At 38.6% G+C, this 14,676-nt stretch overlaps 2 protein-coding genes across 3 annotated transcripts in view; one reads left to right on the forward strand and one right to left on the reverse strand.

The window, feature by feature from the left end:
- The window catches only part of LOC123506084 (spindle assembly checkpoint kinase-like), a 49,045-nt gene that overhangs the window by 9,755 nt on the left and 24,614 nt on the right, over positions 1-14,676 (forward strand). The window lies entirely within an intron of this gene.
- On the reverse strand, positions 7,011-14,525 carry LOC123506083 (splicing factor, suppressor of white-apricot homolog). 2 transcript variants are annotated; one of them, XM_045257946.1, is made up of 11 exons: positions 14,242-14,525; positions 12,177-12,343; positions 11,039-11,313; positions 10,586-10,770; positions 9,891-10,444; positions 9,672-9,784; positions 9,008-9,464; positions 8,683-8,898; positions 8,121-8,403; positions 7,921-8,006; positions 7,011-7,470 (listed from the first exon to the last, which is right to left on the reverse strand). In XM_045257946.1, the coding sequence occupies exons 1-11, from the start codon at positions 14,508-14,510 to the stop codon at positions 7,415-7,417; spliced, it is 2,661 nt and encodes an 886-aa protein (XP_045113881.1). In that variant the 5' UTR covers positions 14,511-14,525; the 3' UTR covers positions 7,011-7,414. The 2 variants fall into 2 exon arrangements, with proteins under 2 accessions (XP_045113881.1, XP_045113880.1); XM_045257945.1 differs by having other exon boundaries at positions 7,011-8,006.

Below are 14,676 nucleotides of genomic sequence, written 5' to 3' on the forward strand. Positions count from 1 at the left end.
TATATATATATATATATATATATATATATATATATGTATATATATATATATATATATATATATATATATGTATATATATATATATATATATATATATATATATATATATATATATATATATATATATATATATATATATATATATATATATATATATATATATATATATATATATATATATATATATATATATATATATATATATATATATATATATATATATATATATATATATATATATATATATATATATATATATATATATATATATATATATATATATATATATATATATATATATATATATATATATATATATATATATATATATATATATATATATATATATATATATATATATATATATATATATATATATATATATATATATATATATATATATATATATATATATATATATATATATATATATATATATATATATATATATATATATATATATATATATATATATATATATATATATATATATATATATATATATATATATATATATATATATATATATATATATATATATATATATATATATATATATATATATATATATATATATATATATATATATATATATATATATATATATATATATATATATATATATATATATATATATATATATATATATATATATATATATATATATATATATATATATATATATATATATATATATATATATATATATATATATATATATATATATATATATATATATATATATATATATATATATATATATATATATATATATATATATATATATATATATATATATATATATATATATATATATATATATATATATATATATATATCAATATATCAATCATGGGGGTATACGCCGCAGGGCACACTGCCTCACATACCCTATGGCACCACTCCAGGTGGTCAAGCCCTGTGAATCTCCATGCAGGCTCCCTTCCCGTGCCAAGTAACTCCCAGCAGGAGGTATCAAATTGCCACAGCCATGAGTTCTGTGTATGTCCCATGGCCTTCTCCATGCTGGGTTATCCCTTTTGGAGAGAATCTGATATGCATGATCGGCTTCCAGCTAGCGTGCCTCATGCCCAAATAGTTGCAGTTGGCATTGACGGACTATGCTGGTTATCGGCCTCAAATCAGTCTCATGGAGCAATTGCTGATTTAACACAAAGTCATACCAGCAGTACCTCATGATCCTGTGAAGGCATCTAGTACCAAAGACATTAATTCTCTATCTTCAGATCGGTGTTCAGCATCCATGTCTAACAACCATAGCGTAAGACAGGGATCACTAGCTACTTGAAGATCCAAATCTTTGTCCATCTGCACAGGTACCGACAACACCAAATACTCATGTTGAGCGAGTCCATAACGCCATGGGCCAGGCCAATCCGCCGTACATCTTCCTGGCTCGACCCACTGTCATTACGCACTACACTACCAAGGTATGTGAAATTTTCCGGGATCTAAATGTCCTTGCCACATGCATGGACAGACTGTACTATTTCACCCACTAAGCCTCTAAACACTTGAACCTTGGTCTTGGGCCAGGAAACCTGGAGTCCCAGGGGATTCACCTTGTGCAGTGCCTCTAGAGCCATTACCAGAACCTCCAATGACTCAGCAAAGATTACTGCATCATCAGCAAAAATAAGATCTGTAATCTCAGTATTACCAATAGATGCTCCACAATGACTTTGGTCTACAACGTTCCTAAAAAAACCTTCATTAAGGGAAACTTCGTTAAGTGAACCGATTATAACAGGTTTAACCCGACTTGAACTTCTATTGAGAGTAAACAAAGCGAGAGTGCAGTGAAAGGTTTAATGAAAGCAAAAATTATGAAGTTAAACATTTAGGCAGTTAAAGTCATTATAATGTACACTAATGTGTGTATGTATGTAACTTTATAATGTTGGTGATCGGCAACCTGTGAAATGTAAACAAAGGGCACATCATTGTATCACATACAGAACTTATGTACCACATTTCCACAAGGCTTTTAATTTTATCCATTGTAGAGTCACAAGTTCAGGTGGTTCTTTTAGCTTGCAAGGAAGATACGGTCTCACCAGCCTTCTTAACCCTTGTGCGACAGGGTAATTATAAATTAATCATTCCCATCTGCGGGTAAATCGGTAAACTTAAAAAAATCACAGGAGACAGTTTTACTCATGAAAATACATTTCTCTTTGAATTTCTGAATACATTGATGTACTTTGCAGCTTGCTACGATCTCTGACAGCAAAGTTATTGCTTATCAAATATTCCTCATGATAGCCACGATGTAACCCGTTGTGGAGAAACAACTCTCAGTGCAATACCAGCGCGCCAATTCTCTCTCGCTCGCTCTCTCTCTCTGGGCATATCTTTTGGGTGAAGAAAATGTATTTCCAATGAGAGAGAGAGAGAGAGAGAGAGAGAGAGAGAGAGAATGTGTCAGCTTGTTTTGACTCTAGGCCTTTCCCTAGTCGACCTTGACAAAAAAAAAAAAAAAAAAAAAAAAAAAAAAAAAAAAGGGCAATTTCCTGAGACTAAGTAATACTTATTGAGCTGCCTTAGTAATATTCTCTCTCTCTCTCTCTCTCTCTTTCATTCTGTTTTCTTTCTTTCATTCATTCTTGTTTTCACTTTCATTAAAATCCACCTCACTCCCAAATGACATGTATATATCACTATCCATCTCATTGTTGTGATATCTCCCTTCATGCGGAGGTTGGGACATTCCACCCGCAGTGTCATGGGGGTTGCCAGATGTCTCCTCCAAGATGGAAAGATGTGAGCCAAGACCGAGATGAAATAGCAAAACTGGCAACTCAGCTCGTGGACAATGTTGCCTGATACATACACTCGCCCTCCGACTTGAGTAAGAAAACGGGAAGTTTAACGAAGTGGCGCGAAAAATCATGATTACATGAATGATCACCGCCGCACAAAACGTACCGATGCGATCGTTCATGAACGATCACCGCTGCACAAGGGTTAATAGAGTCTGCTGACTTGAAAATAGTAGAGACAGTAGATGGAGTCAAGATGGTGGCGAGAAATGCTATTAGTTTTCTTGCCTCTCGTATCTGTGAATAATATCCAGCTTCACTTCAAGAGTAAAAGACTTCCTGGTCTTCTTAGCAACACTAGGCGACATTGCAGGGCGTTTTGGTGGTGGTAAGTCGAGCGAGGAAAGATGAACTGCTGCTGACGTTGTTATTGTTTTGAACAGGGGGAGTGAGTGGTGCGCATGTTGTCCATGAGAGGTGCTAGTGTATTCAAAAGCCTGTCAGCTTGCGTGATACGGCGGGGCTTTCAAACTTGGAAAAGATTACCTCGATAAAACTTCGTTAAAGCGAGTTTGGTGTTTGTTAAACGAGCAGATGGTAGTAAAATGAAACCTTCGTTGTAGCAAAATTTCGTTGTGTGAACCTTCATTAAGCAGGGGTTGCCTGTATATATATATATATATATATATATATATATATATATATATATATATATATATATATATATATATATATATAACACACACACACACACACACACACAGTCACCCATTGTTATAGTAGAACTCATCCGTAGCTACCCACAAGGTGTGGCTCCTCTTGGGTGCGACGTTGCCACTGCTATACCAGTACCTTCTTCAAAAAAAACGGAGTGATGATCATTCTCTACTTCACTAAAAGAAGTCAGAAGAGACCCAAATACCTATGCAGCTATACAGTATATTAAATGCAATAAAGATTCTGGTTATATACATGAAAATAAGACAAATAATTTACATATTTGTCAAATAAGTGCACATACGAGTAGAAACACAGAGTAATATATTGAGTGGTTCCTTGCTTGAGGCTTGAGTTAAAGGTAAGAATGTTGCCCGATTTGCTTTCTCTTGCAAGAAATATCTATTAAGGCGGAATATGAATTCCTTGGTCTGGCTGCGCAAGACAGTGTATGACGGGGAAGCGTCAGGGGGTCCTTCCATGGTAGTGACCAGAGGAGGAGTGAAGCGACACGTGCGTGGCGACCTGACTCACCCTCCCAACCTCCCCGGGAATTTCCATCTGGGTCGTGAGTGGCAACGTCGCCTGACCTGATATGACACATCACCGTCCATGTACATGAACTAGCTTAATTTATTTTCATATATGACAATTATTTATATCATCTACCACTTAATTAAGGTTTCTGAATGTTCTGAGAACATTTTTTTGATAATGCTATGAATACAGGACAGTGAGTAGTTTGTTTTTATTGGAGATTTGGTATAGTCTCACGGCAGACATGGCCAACGTCCTATGGGTAGGTACGGATGAGTTTTAGTATAACAACAGTTTCCATTAAAATGGATTCATTTTTACAAAGATTGCTACCAACCACAAATTCAAATAAGGCATTTTTTTTTTCTGATTAATACATAGAATTTTTGTCACTATGTACTGACATATGTAATTTTCTTTAATTAAACACAGTTTGGGAGATCTATTAATTTTCCATGGATTTTCTTTATAAAGAGTGTGTTACTAAGCCCTACAGGTAACAAGGGATGACTGTATACATATGTACATGCTGCAAGATAGTCTCTTCCAAAAAGGGCTAGACAAAAGATGTTCAATTTTTGCCTTTGCACTCATTCATGCCACTCTGTTAGCCCTTTGCCCTCGATAGAGAAAAGAAAGTACTTCTGCCTCACTGTATAATGATGAGTAACACTGCTTGAAAAGATCAGGAATCCTCTCCAACAATATATTTAGTATCTACATATACATATATTTACCTGTGCTATTTTAGCCATAGCTGCACTGTTCTGGGGATCAAACAATGGCTTCTTCTCTTCCTTCTTGTCTTCTTTAGTTTCCTCTCCTCCACCTCCAGTTACTTCAAGAACACTATCATTGTTAATTGCCTTTTCTTCCACATTGGAGAGTAAACTGGCAGTGGCTGGACTTGGAGGAATGGGAGGCAAAGGAGGGGAAGCACACTCCTCAGTTATTCTGCCAAGAGCCGAGCTGCAACATGACAAAAGGTGGGGCTAGAGACATAAAAAACATTTCCCATTTACAGTCCTTTCAAATATTCACAATTTTAAAGTCTCAGATACCCAGCACTGTCCTGGTAAAAAAAAAAATAAAATAAAATAAATAAATCAAATAAATAAATAAATAAAATGCACACACACACACACACACAATTAATTTCACTATGCAATTTAACTAGCTGCCACTAACACTCTCACCTCAGGTCAGCATCACAAGTGTGCATGTCGTATCTGGGGTACATGGTTGCATGAAATTTCAAACTATTACTGTATATAACAATGATTCCCTCATGAAACTGAACTAATAGTCTAGTATCATGTATGAAATTACATACAATGAAATTATTGTTTTTCACACCAACAAAACATCTTAATAATATGAACCTTTCTGGATAATTAAATAATTCAAACAACATGCATTTCAAAGTACGATATATATTTATATCCACTGAATGGGAGTGCACGGCAACCAGGAGTGCATGCATATGCTCCCTGGAGTGATGGGATTAAGTAAACAAGACTTACCATGTAATCATGTTAACTTACTCTCAAAACAATAGTCACATCCATCCTGACAATCTTGCAAGACATAGGATTACAAATGTTGCCTACCTTAAGTGAGAGATGTCAGCAGTTCCAACACTGATCACACTGGAAGCTCTTGATCCTCTTTTGCTGGGTCCTGGTGACTCACTGAGGGAAAAAAAAAATATAAATGAATAAATAAATATTGCAATAAAACACTGAAATAATTTTCATAGCGTAATTGTGAAAAAATTAATCACATGACTTTCAAAATAGTCTTTCCTTTTCTGTATTGGATCGGCTAAGATTAAATCTACTTACATGACCTGAACATCATTATCTGATGGTGATGTTGATCTGGACGACGAGTATGAATGACTTGAAGAGTCTGAAGAGGACGAGGAAACACTGCGCCTGCGAGACTTTTTGCTCTTGCGCTCTCTTCCTTCCCTCTCATGACGAGAACTATGCTTGCGGCGCTTCTTCTTGTGGGATGACCTGAAAAAAAGAGCAACAGTGAAAAAAATGAGAACTGACCCTTTCAAATATGAGGAATGTAAACCTTGTCTCCATATATAACTATGATTTATCAATACATTACATTCCATCACAGTTGTTCTCACTACTTTGATCACAGTTATCTCCACAGAATATTTATGAAGCAAGGTACAATATGCCCTCACCCTCTCACAACCCCTCCCAATCAATTCACCTCCAAAATACAATCATGTTGGATATAGAATTATTACACTGCAGCTTCACTTCCTATTCCAGTAATACAAGTGAGGCAAGTTCATACTTGTGTGATTTTGGTGACCTGGAGCGTGAGCGGCGCTTCTTGTGCCTGCGTGACCTTGACCTTGACCTCTTTCTCTTCTTGCGTTCCCTGCGACTACTCGGGGAGCGGCTCTCTGACCGCCCGTGCCGCTGCTTCTTGCGACTCCGAGTTCTTGAAAGAAAGGTTGGGTTCATTAATACACTGGAAAACAGAATGGTTTGGAGAAAATTGTAAAAAATGGAAGTATCAAGATTCATATAGGGAAGATACAAAAACAAGTTATAGTAATAAGATTCTCAAGGCATAAGTAGGCATACTTGAAGAGTATGTATGGGAAGCGCTGTTCAGCTTCAACCCATTAGCGGCGCAGGCAATTTTATTTATAATAGTACCCATATTAGGGCCCATATCACCACCCAACACATCTTTGGTGTAACCATCTAGAACCTGGGTATCATGGTGACATGTAGGTAACTTTAAACCACTGGACAAATGGTAAAGTTTCAAGGCGGTACATGGTAGAATTCGAACCTACGCGTGGATGTCTGCCCGATCATACCCTCACCACTTTATGCACGACGCCACAGTGGAAATACCAGTCAGGTCTTACGAGCTGCCACTCACCCTATCAGACTTTGTGTATACTTACCTGACTTACCCTGCCAGCTGTGAGTATATGTAGACGACCCAAGGTACCTGAATACTAACATGATAAAAAGGAAGAGGTGTGGTAGGAATGGAAGAATGGGTTTGGGAGGGGTGGGTCAAAAGCAAGTTTCACCGCCTTGTAAATCATCACTGTCTGTTCACGTCTTTGGCATCTTCCTCACATCACTGCCCCTCGCTGCCACTGGCCTCTAGCCTTCCCATCTCCATACTGCTCCAACACAAATATTACGGCTCATATTTCGAGTCTTCTGTTACCTCAATACTATCCCAGCATCCACAAGAACATTTGGAAATGTCATCAAATGAGGCCAAACGAAGATAAAAAAAAAAAAAACATTATCACAGCAGGAAAATTCTGTCACACTAGTGACTGGAAGAATAAAAGTAGTTCTCTTGACGATCCGTACCTACACCTGCACGGCCGCCCTCGGCGAAATAACAGCAGAGAGCCACTGCAACACATCTGCAACAAGTCAAAAGACCATAGATAACTGCAATATATGTGGGACACTAGTCCCATGATCTGCCTACCTGCAGCAACTGGGTTTAGGAACAGTAAATAAAATAAATAAAAAAATTACATCTTCACAAATGTGAAATCTTGCATCTTTTTTATGATTGCTTCTGCTGCTGCTGCTGCTACTGCTGCTGCAGGTAAACTCATTAAACTTCAAAATCTCTAAAATCTTAAGAATGTTGAAATTGTTCATCAGCAAGACAATGAAGAATGTGATGCTGAGAGGAATGAAACCTTCCTGAACCACAAGATCATTTCAGTGAGGTAACTAAATCACTGAGGTTCATTTGTGGCAAGTTCAAGAAGGTTTTTCTCTCTTCTTGCTGAGTATAAATGACCCGTAGGCACACCACAGCGTGAGGGTTGTGAAGGGCACCACAAGGCAGGAACACATACCCGACAATACTGAAGACTCTTTGGGAGCACTGTGTTTCACATGTTCAACAGTGTCAGTGTTGGCTGGAGGCTCTGGAATGGAGGTCCTGGAAAAAAAATGAAAGAAGTAAACTAAGCTGTAAAATCCACATCACAATCAGGTTAATCTTTTTTATATGAAGGCCCACTAATAGTGAATAGTGAGTAGAGAAATGACTTACCAATCATTTTTAGATAAGCTGTTTGTACTTGTTTCAGTTCTGTTGGTTCTGTATGTTTCAGTCATCTCCAGTCCACTTGGGGTTGGTGGTGACTGCGCAGGAGGTGGAGGGGGAGGAGGTGCAGGGGCCTCCTTGGGTGGCATGGGGACCCCTGGGCCGGGACTGGCAGAATGCGAGCGTGACCTTGATGGGGTGGAATGGCGAGTGCTGGCCAGGGATGATCGAGGTGACTGTGATGCAGAGTTTAGGATCTGAGCTGCTATCTCGGGTGGAAGCTGTGGACCTGTAATAGGACACAAGTGATCTCTCACAATATTTGCTAAATAAAGGAGCAGAAAAGCCACGAGTCTGACACAAATGAAAGTCAGTTAACATCATTCAAAATAATTAGAAACCTATAGTTCCTAATATTGCTGCTCCTGAAAATTTTTCAAACTGATCATAACACAAAGTTAGGAAAATTATGAAATTATATAAATGTGTATGTTGTGATATCTATTCACAATTTTAAAAGGAAGCTTTTCACAACAAAAGTTAGAGGATAATTTCCTTATCTCCTTACCATAAACAGGCTGGGCAGTACTCTCATCCTCTCTGCTTCCTTTCTTTAGCCGGGAAAGAAACATGGCTGCTTTCTTCCTCCGTTCCTGCTGCTTGCATTCAGAACGTGCTGTCCCATCACTTGGTAGGCAGGCACTCTCCTTCCCATGCTCTTCACTGAATCCCTTCTCTTTGTGGTTGCATTCCTCAGTGTCCATGTCCTTATCCATTTCCTGAGCTGTGGAAATAACAAGGTATAAATGGACATGGGAACAAAGGGAAACAATAAATACAAACTTCCATCATGATCCAGTAAAACTATTAGGACAAAAACAGCCAATACTTACCATATTTGAAGATGTCATACATGTCATCATTATCACCAGAAGCATCTGTTGATTCCTCCATTTTCTCGATAACCTTCTCCTTCTCTTTCTCTTTTTCCCTCTCCTCCTTCTCCTTCCTCTCTTTCTCTTCTTTCTCACGTCTCTCTCTCTCCTCCTTTTCCTTTATCTTTCGTTTCCTTCTCCTCTCCTCCCGCTCCAACCGCCTCTTCTCTTTCTCCTCCTCGTCCATGTCCTCATCATCAGAAGACGACGACTCCACAGGGAAGGTGGAGTGCCTATCTATATTGACATCTTGCTCCCTTGATTTGATGGAGAAGCAAATGGTTGAAGTCTGCTTGTTGCCATTGTTATTGTTGCTGCTTCTGCTACTGTTGCTACTGCTGCTGTTGCCTCCTCGCTTGTCCTTCCTGCTACTAGAGTTTCCTTCCACAAGGCTGCTCAGGGATGATGCCTTATCCTGGAAACAAGTAAATTACCAGGTCAATTCAAGTACTATAGATATAATAACAAATTCAATAAGAGATTGTAAACTCCTCCATAGTTTTACAAAGTAGTCCTACATCCTGTCTTTCTACTGAGGCCATCAACAAATAAGAGAACTGGTCTTTCACAGTAATTCAGCAGCTACAAAGCATCAAATCAAAGCAAGCCAATTCCTACTCACCTCAACTCCATCCTTAAATATATCACCATACACCTCAGTGTAGAGGCGTATCTTGCATCGGTAGTATGGGTAGTACTCATGGTCCTTCTTCAAAAAGCTGAACCTGGGGTCATCTGCAGACAATAAAGGTACAGTTAGCTTTCTTGAAATATGCAGAGGAATGAAACAGTGTCAGCAATTTATCCAGTTCATATCACAAATACTCCCTCAAGATCTCACCTCTACTTCGCACCATCGTTTCAAACTCAACACCATTTTTTATGATGTAACTGGCCATCTTGTCAATCACCATCTGCACATCTGGTGGTGGCCACTTGATGTTGCTGTATTCACTGGCACCCTTGCTGGCAGAAGGGGAGGACTCGGACTCATCATCCGAGTCAGAGTCATAGTCCCTGGTGCGATTGAAAGATGGGTAATCCACTAGCTGCTTCACCTTGGGTTGGGGTGTTGCCTTATTCTCTACTTTCTTCTCCAGTGTGGGTGTGTCTGAGCGTTCAGCAATGGGTGTAGAGGTTGCAACCACTCCAGGAGAGGCTGGTGCTGGGGACTCACGGCTTTCTACAACAGTTGTGTTCTTTTGCTTCTCTTTAATTTTATGGATGAGCTTGAAGTAAGCACAATCTGAAGAGGGTTTGAGGGCTGAGGTAGGCGTCCCCGGGGCAAGGTCTGGTTTGATGCCGGCTGAGAGACTTGGGTGCAGGTACTGGTCACCATTGCCATCACTATCTTTCCTCGATCTGACTTGATCAGCTTCATCAGCTGGAGTGTATCTGTAAGGATAGAACAGCAAATTTATAAACTGCATTTGATGGAAATAAAATCCTCATTCTATTAGCTTTAAAATATTGTTTTGTCTTTTATACTTAATTCTTATGCAATTTCAATCTCCTATAGCCAGAAAGCTTTCTTACCTTCCACTCTTGATCATAGCAACCATGTGCTTGTAGTAGGCATTCAATGGATTGTCAAAAGACAGAAAACCAAACATTGGATTGTCTGCTTGCTTTGTCTTGATGATGATCTCCATTTGGCCTCCTTGTGTCACAATGAATTTGGAAGTCTTCACAATGATTTTGTTTTGCTTAATAGTTTCAGGCTGAAAAATAAATTACAATTCATCATTAAATGATGATAATAGTAACATTTATATAATTATGTATTTCATCACCATAATGAATAGGAGGATAAATCAGAAAATACACTGTACGCAAAGAAATAATTTGCCTTACAAACATGATATAAAGCTAGACACATAAATTAAGTGCTTGAGGAAACATGATTTGACTTAACCCAACACAATACAAGCTAATTAGCTCCATTTAATTTTTAGTTTCTTGAGAAACATAATAAAGTTGAGCACATACCACCACCATTCCCTGTGGGACATTAAGCTCAGCGGGTGGAACATAAGTGTCCTCATCTGCTTCTGGCATGTATCCTGAGCTCTGCTCCTGTTCCTGCTGCTGTTGCTGCTGATCACCCTGCTGCATTTGGTAGTGTTCCAGGTATTCAGAGCCATGCTCACCACTCATACCAGTCATGTCCCCTACCATGGCTTGCCCGTCATAATTGAAGCCAACCTGGCTGTAAGTGTAGGTGTCAGACCCAAGTTCAGCCATCAAACGTTTGGCCTCTTCATCTGAAACAGAACAAACAATTTTATTGGAGTGTTTATCACACCAAACTAGATTTACAAATTTCATTACATTCCAACATTCCAAATTATTTCACATCTTTAAGACCTTTGACATTTTCAAAACCACAGAAATTTTGTTAAATCACTATAAAAATTTTGTTTTAACCTGTCATCAAAATTGTTTTAACATGTAGGCTCTTCAATTACATTTACAGGATTAAGTGTAGCCTGCTACCCTATCAGCAGATGGTAGTGAAGATAAGGAAATAACTAGAATAATACAAGCAGGATGGAGAAGCTGGAGAGATGTATCGGGAGTAGTGTGTGACAAGAAAATGCCAGTAAAACTAAAGGGAAAGGTATATAAGACTGTGGTGAGACCAGCAATGACATATGGAGCAGAGGCATTGCCTGTGAAGAAAGTAAACAACTAGAGGATAGAAGTAAGAGAAATGAGGATGTTATATTGGATGTGTGGCGTGACAAGGGAGAACAGAATAAGCAATACAAGGATCAGAGGAACAGTGAAGGTGGGACAGATATTGAAGACGACTCAGGAAGCAAAGCTAAGATAGTACGGGCACATAATGAGGAGGGATGCAGCAAGTAAGGAGAGGAGAGCCCTGGATATGGAAGTGCAAGGAAAGAGGAGAGGAAGACCCAAGATAAGATGGAAAGACTGTATAAAAGACGACATGAAAGAGAAAGGACTGCAAAACAACATGGTTGGTGACAGAAGCAGGTGGAGGTGACTCATCAAAAACAGCAACCCCATATAAGGACGGGATAATCAGCTGACAAAGAAGAAGTGTAGCCTGCTACAATCATGGCCACCAGTTAACTTCTAACCCATCTGATGGTCTTACCTTGGAAAGCCTGGTACTGAAACTCATCATGGTACAGGGCCAGGTAACGCTCATAGTCACACCTTTCCTCCTCTGCTCGCTCTTCTTCTGACAGACCCTCCCACCGGTCACCACCTCCTCCAGACTCAGCCTCAGACAGGTCATACAGTGCTCCCCGTACATCATACCTGATTACAAGGAAAATACAAGTAACTGACTTCCTCAATCGATCAGGTAAAGACTTGGTTAATGTTCACTAAAGTCCTTGTCAGTAGCTTAAGACATGACTACATGTTGTGGTAATATATTCACTGTACTTTATATTTGTGAAGTTTTTGGTATTCTTACTCTTTTACCGTAATCAACATAGGTAGTGTTTCTTACCATTCTCATCATATAAAGCTTCTCATTCTGAGTAATTTGAACCCCATAGTCTATACTGCCATTACAAATTGTTTATAATGCTGACAAATTTTTTTAAAGATTTACCAGTTTTGTGGGGAATGAGATAATGCACCACCACACCTGCATGTGTGATGGACAGATGGGCAATGAGGAACTTCATTAGGTGTGTGTGTTTGTGTTTGTGTGTGTGTGTGTGTGTGTGTGTGTGTGTGTGTGTGTGTGTGTGTGTGTGTGTATTTGTGCATGAGCAATATCAATCTAGGTGATAGGTTCTTTTATTTGAGCATGCAGCAACTTAAAAAAAGAAAGTAATACAGAATAAATCTAGCCAATCAGAGCACTTTGTGCAGAGAGAAGTGGAATATTTGAATCAGTCTATGAAAGATGTCTGTCGGTGAAGGGTGTTGCCTCAATCATTTCCATTATTTTGCCAGATTCTACAAAGAAAAATAACATAGCTTCATATTAATTTCTTAACCTTACCAGTCAGGTTAGGCTAGTTTGCTTTGGTTAGAAGAGTTTAAATTACTTAAATTACGTTAATTTATTATGAGGAAGATGTCTCAGCAGTGTGTATCACCTCAACTAGGTTACATCAGATAAGTTAGATTAGGTTGGCAGAGCCAGCGGTGTGCATCAGTGGCAGCGAGTACTCTCCAGTCTCCACGGCAGTAACAATCCAAATTTTGGACCGTTACTTGTGGTATTTTGTAATGACAAAATGATCTTTTCTAATACATTTGTCTGTTTTGCATCAATCTTTTCTTTTTTATTGCAAAATTGTACTTTCTGAGGGAATGGACAATGTTTGTTGTGGGAAATGAGGGGTGAAATGAAAAAATTATTGATTTGCAAAGGAAACAAAGTATAAATTTATTCAAGACAATTAAAACCTCCCAGAAAAATATAGTTTCATTCAGAAGTAAGACTGTGGTGAAAGAGTAAAAATATACCATTTCTGTTTTGCATAGCTGGGTATCATAGACACATACTGATGCTTTTGAAAATCAACACACGCTCCAAAACCAGAGCTAGTAGGTTAGGTTAAGTTAGTCTGTGTTACGAATTAAACCAAATTTTGCATCTCCTAAAAGTCTAATGAAACAAAATACCATGTTCGGCAAAGGAAGTTGTATATTTTTACCAAAGATTCAATATATGAAAGACTAAGAAAGTATAAGATGTGGACAGTTGTCATGAACTAGGAACAATAATTTGTACAATACTGGCACAACGCTATGCGGATGTACACTCGGTATTAAAGATATACTGGGAACATCTTCACATTTTTAAACAGAAATTACTTATGAGCCAAGTGAATGTAAAATGAATGGAATTTGGATTGACAGGATAAATACTGAAGCTTACCTTACCTTTTACTAAACTACCGTGACTTTAAGTTCCATAACCTCACACAGCTGCACTGGTTCTGCTGATCACTACTGCTCCATTACACATCAACCATGACTAAGGACAACGCCACCTCGGAGCTGATAACACCGAGGCATTATTAAAGTAACACCAGCACAACCTCTCCTCACTTTAACCCCCACTTCCCCTGCCCAGCCTCTTACTACCATTCAAGCGTGCCCAAGAGTCCCCATAGCCCTGCAAGGAGACCCACCCGGAGCTTGTAAGATACCTAAGGGAAGGAGGGAGGAAGACAGCCCCCATTACCTACCTATCGACCATGACGCTATTGTCGCCCATCCAGGGAATTAAGTGGCTCCCTTTCTCCAGATACATAGCCTTGTCATTGTCACGGAACAGTTTGCACGAGTATCCGAACACCAGCAGGTCCTCGTGGCCATTATTTCCCTCTTTATCTCGTGATTCCCAGATGCTCCTCCCATACTCGGCCGCCATGACACAATGGGTGGTGACTGGTGGACCAAGGAAGACTGGAGGTGTGGGCTGTGGGGGTCGCCTCTCCCATCCCCCCACACCCATTCTCTATCTTATCCTGTGTTTTCCTATTCTATATTTTCAGTCCTTCATGTAAGCTTTGAAATTTTTATTATACTCCAATAAAATGTTTGTTTTCTTTGCACGAGGCTGCTTAGTGTTCATCCTCTTCATTTTCATCTTTCGTTACCCATTACCTCAGTGCCCAGCC

This window comes from Portunus trituberculatus, chromosome 19, assembly GCF_017591435.1.
Source record: "Portunus trituberculatus isolate SZX2019 chromosome 19, ASM1759143v1, whole genome shotgun sequence".
In the NCBI taxonomy this organism is placed as follows: Eukaryota; Metazoa; Arthropoda; class Malacostraca; order Decapoda; family Portunidae; genus Portunus; species Portunus trituberculatus.

Bases quoted from the DNA above. Each gene is read 5' to 3' on its own strand.
- LOC123506083 (XM_045257945.1), bottom strand. From the start codon at position 14,510: ATGGGTGTGGGGGGATGGGAGAGGCGACCCCCACAGCCCACACCTCCA. The intron at 10,445-10,585 runs GTAAGAAAGCTT...CTATCCTTACAG, and splicing joins GCTATGATCAAGAGTGGAAG to ATACACTCCAGCTGATGAAG. The intron at 9,785-9,890 runs GTGAGATCTTGA...TATTGTCTGCAG, and splicing joins AACGATGGTGCGAAGTAGAG to ATGACCCCAGGTTCAGCTTT.